Source organism: Protomyctophum bolini, assembly GCF_963924005.1.
Source record: "Protomyctophum bolini genome assembly, chromosome: 2".
NCBI classification, from domain to species: Eukaryota; Metazoa; Chordata; class Actinopteri; order Myctophiformes; family Myctophidae; genus Protomyctophum; species Protomyctophum bolini.
This window is the reverse complement of record NC_137863.1, coordinates 1956033-1959171: the sequence shown is the minus strand read 5'-3', so window position 1 is coordinate 1959171 and position 3139 is coordinate 1956033. Positions and strand designations below refer to the sequence as shown.

General features: G+C 59.7%; 1 protein-coding gene across 1 annotated transcript; it reads left to right on the top strand.

Annotated features, from left to right (window-relative positions):
* Nucleotides 1-1073: 1073 nt before the first annotated feature.
* On the top strand, nt 1074-2891 carry LOC308326087 (phosphatidylinositol-3-phosphatase SAC1-B-like; the record flags this gene model as incomplete). Its single annotated transcript, XM_080778897.1, has 1 exon — nt 1074-2891. The coding sequence occupies one exon, from the start codon at nt 1074-1076 to the stop codon at nt 2889-2891; it is 1818 nt and encodes a 605-aa protein (XP_080635023.1).
* Between the last annotated feature and the right edge of the window lie 248 nt (nt 2892-3139).

The following is a 3139-nucleotide window of genomic DNA, read 5'->3' as shown; positions in this document are numbered from 1 at the left end:
TATCGGATTGGGACCGTGAAAGGCCTCAGGTCTATCTACGTTTGTCTTAATGCTCCCCCTAAAACCACCTTTAAACTAACATCATACTCTAAACAAAAGTCCATAGACTTGGCTGCCACATGACATCACATCACAAGCGGTGCGTTTTTTTAACGTCATTAAAAATCCATAGACTTGGCTGCCATATATTTGACGTAATGTCTGAAAGCCAGACGTTGGAGGGGCTAGCACCCCTCAAAAACAGGCCCGGGGGGGGGGGGGGGGGGCACTCGTGACCTCATGTGGAAGCCAAGTCTATGGACTTTTAATGTTTGCTTTAAGCAGTGATGTCATGTGGCAGCCACAGTGGGTGCCCCTCACTTCACCCAAGTGTGATTTTCATTATGACCCCCCCCTGAATATCACACACACACACACACACAAGAATAAAGGTGGTTGAACACTGGACTCGTTTTTCGGAAAACCGACGGAAAAACGCTGCTAAAAATCCGAAAGGTGTCCGGCGTCACCTTGGCGGTGATTAATATAGTCTGAACAGAGTAAGTACTAGTAATAGGCCTTGATAATTTAAGCAATATTACACGAGGGGGTGTGGTTTAACGTGATTATTGCCAGGAACGAGACGTAGTCGAGTTCCGCAAGCATCACTGAAGTGGCAATAATCACGTTAAACCACACCCTCGAGTGTAATATTGACACTACGACCACAAATGTCCCAAGAAACTAGCTAGCCTATAGCCTACCGAGTCTGCTGCCCTCTGGGAGAACACAACGGCTGAATTCTTTGTTTTGATTAGGTGTGGCGCGGTGCTCGTTTGAACCAACGGCTAGAAGGCTGTTTCAACCAATCGGATTGGTTCCTCGAAACGACCTGTTGTATAATATATAGTAATACCTGCCGACGCAACAACGGACGTCTTCCCCACAACGCCGCACTGACGAGCCGGTGACATAAGGGTCATTACGTCACCGCGGCGCTGTAAGCTATTTAAAACCAGTTCGTTTTTAGTATAATTATCGCGCCTTGTAGTCGTGTGGCGTGTCACCGGGTTTGGACTAGCGAGGAGTAAGCGATGGCCAGGACTTACGAGAGGTACAACCTGCACACCACGCCGGAGAGGTTCTACGTGGAGGCCTGTGACTACGGCTCCGACGACGTCCTCGTCGTCGACCGCGTGTCGACGGACATGGCCCTGGCGGCGAGGAGGGACATCCCGCGGGCCGCCGCCACGGTGCGGCCCATATGTGGCGTCATGGGGACCGTCCGCTTGCTGGCGGGCATGTACCTCGTCGTCATCACCGACAGGAAGAAGGTGGGCGATCTCCTGGGACACGCCGTGTGGAAAGCCCTGGACTTCGACGTCGTTCCGTACCCCAAGACGGCGCGGCACCTGACGGACAAACAGACGCAGGTCAACCGGCTGCTCCTGACCATGATCCACGACGTGCTTCACACGGAGAGCTTCTACTTCGCCACGGACTACGACCTGACCCACACGCTGCAGCGCCAGGCCGACGCCCGGCCCGAGGCCCGGGAGACGAGCCTGCTGGAGCGGGCGGACCAGCGCTTCGTGTGGAACGCTCACCTCTTGAGGGAGTTCCTCGCGCGGCCGGAGCTGCACCGCTTCGCCTGTCCCGTCATGCACGGCTTCGTCGCCACCGAGTCGAGCTGCGTCAACGGGAAGGTCTTCGAGTGGAACGTGGTCTCCAGGAGGAGCCGCTTCCGAGCCGGGGTTCGCTACTACGTCCGAGGCATCGACGCGGCGGGCCACGCCGCCAACTTTGTGGAGACGGAACAGATCGTGCGCTACGACGGAAGCACGGCGTCGTTCGTGCAGACTCGAGGCTCCATCCCCTTGTTCTGGTCCCAGAGGCCCAACCTCAAGTACAAGCCCAAACCGGAGATCAGCCACGCGGCCGATCACCTGGCCGGACTCCAGAGGCACTTTGACTCCCAGATCGCCCTCTACGGAAAACAAGTGATTCTGAACCTGATGGACCAGAGCGGCTCGGAGAAGTCCCTGGAGGCGGCCTTCGGCGACACGGTGTCCGGCCTGGCCAACGGCCAGGTGGAGTACGTGGCGTTCGACTTCCACAAGGAGTGCAGCCGCATGCGCTGGGACCGCCTGCAGCGCCTGGTGGGCGCGGTGGCGCCCACGCAGGACCGCCTCGGGTACCTGCTGGTCGACGGCGGCGGGAACGTGCTGCTGCGGCAGACGGGGACCTTCCGCAGCAGCTGCATGGACTGCCTGGACCGAACCAACGTGGTGCAGAGCATGCTGGCCCGCCGCTCGCTGCAGGCCCAGCTGCAGCGGATGGGAGTGCTCCGCGCGGCGGGGGCGGGGCCGGGGGCAGGGCAGCGCCTGGAGGACCAGGCCGACTTCGAGGCGACCTTCAGGAACGCGTGGGCCGACAACGCCGACGCGTGCTCCCGGCAGTACGCGGGCACCGGCGCCCTGAAGACGGACTTCACGCGGACGGGCCGGAGGACGCACTGGGGCCTGCTGGCGGACGGCTGGACGTCGGTGGTGCGCTACTGCAAGAACAACTTCTCGGACGGCTTCCGACAGGACTCCATCGACCTGTTCCTCGGGAACTACGTCGTGGGCGAGGAGGACCTGATGACCACCGCCGGCCTCTTGGGCCGCCGCGCGGGAGCGGGAGGAGGAGGGCCCGGCGGCGGCTCCTGGCGCTGGCCCGTCCTGGCGGTGGCCTTCTCCATGTTCAACGTCAGCCTGCTGACGGCCGGCGACTCGTGGAGCGAGACGCTGCCCCACGCGCTGTTCTGGGGCACGGCCAGCGTGCTGACGGCCGGCAGCGTGCTGCGCCACGGGGTGGTGGACGTGCCCACGCTGGTGCAGAAAGAGAACGACGGGAAGACAGACCGCTGAACTAACCTGACTTTGCCAGCTGGGGGCGGTATTGGGTAACCATGTTCCCCAACACCGCAACCATCTGGGATCTTGCTAACGCCGAACCACTCGTGGTTCGAACCAATCAGCGTGAGCTAAGGGCGGGATATGTGCGAAACCGGATGTGAAGCTATATAGACACGTCGATATGATTGGTTGTGTTTGCACGCCCACACGGTGATAGACAGACGGTCCCATCCAATCATCTAACAAGTATCTTGAAAAAA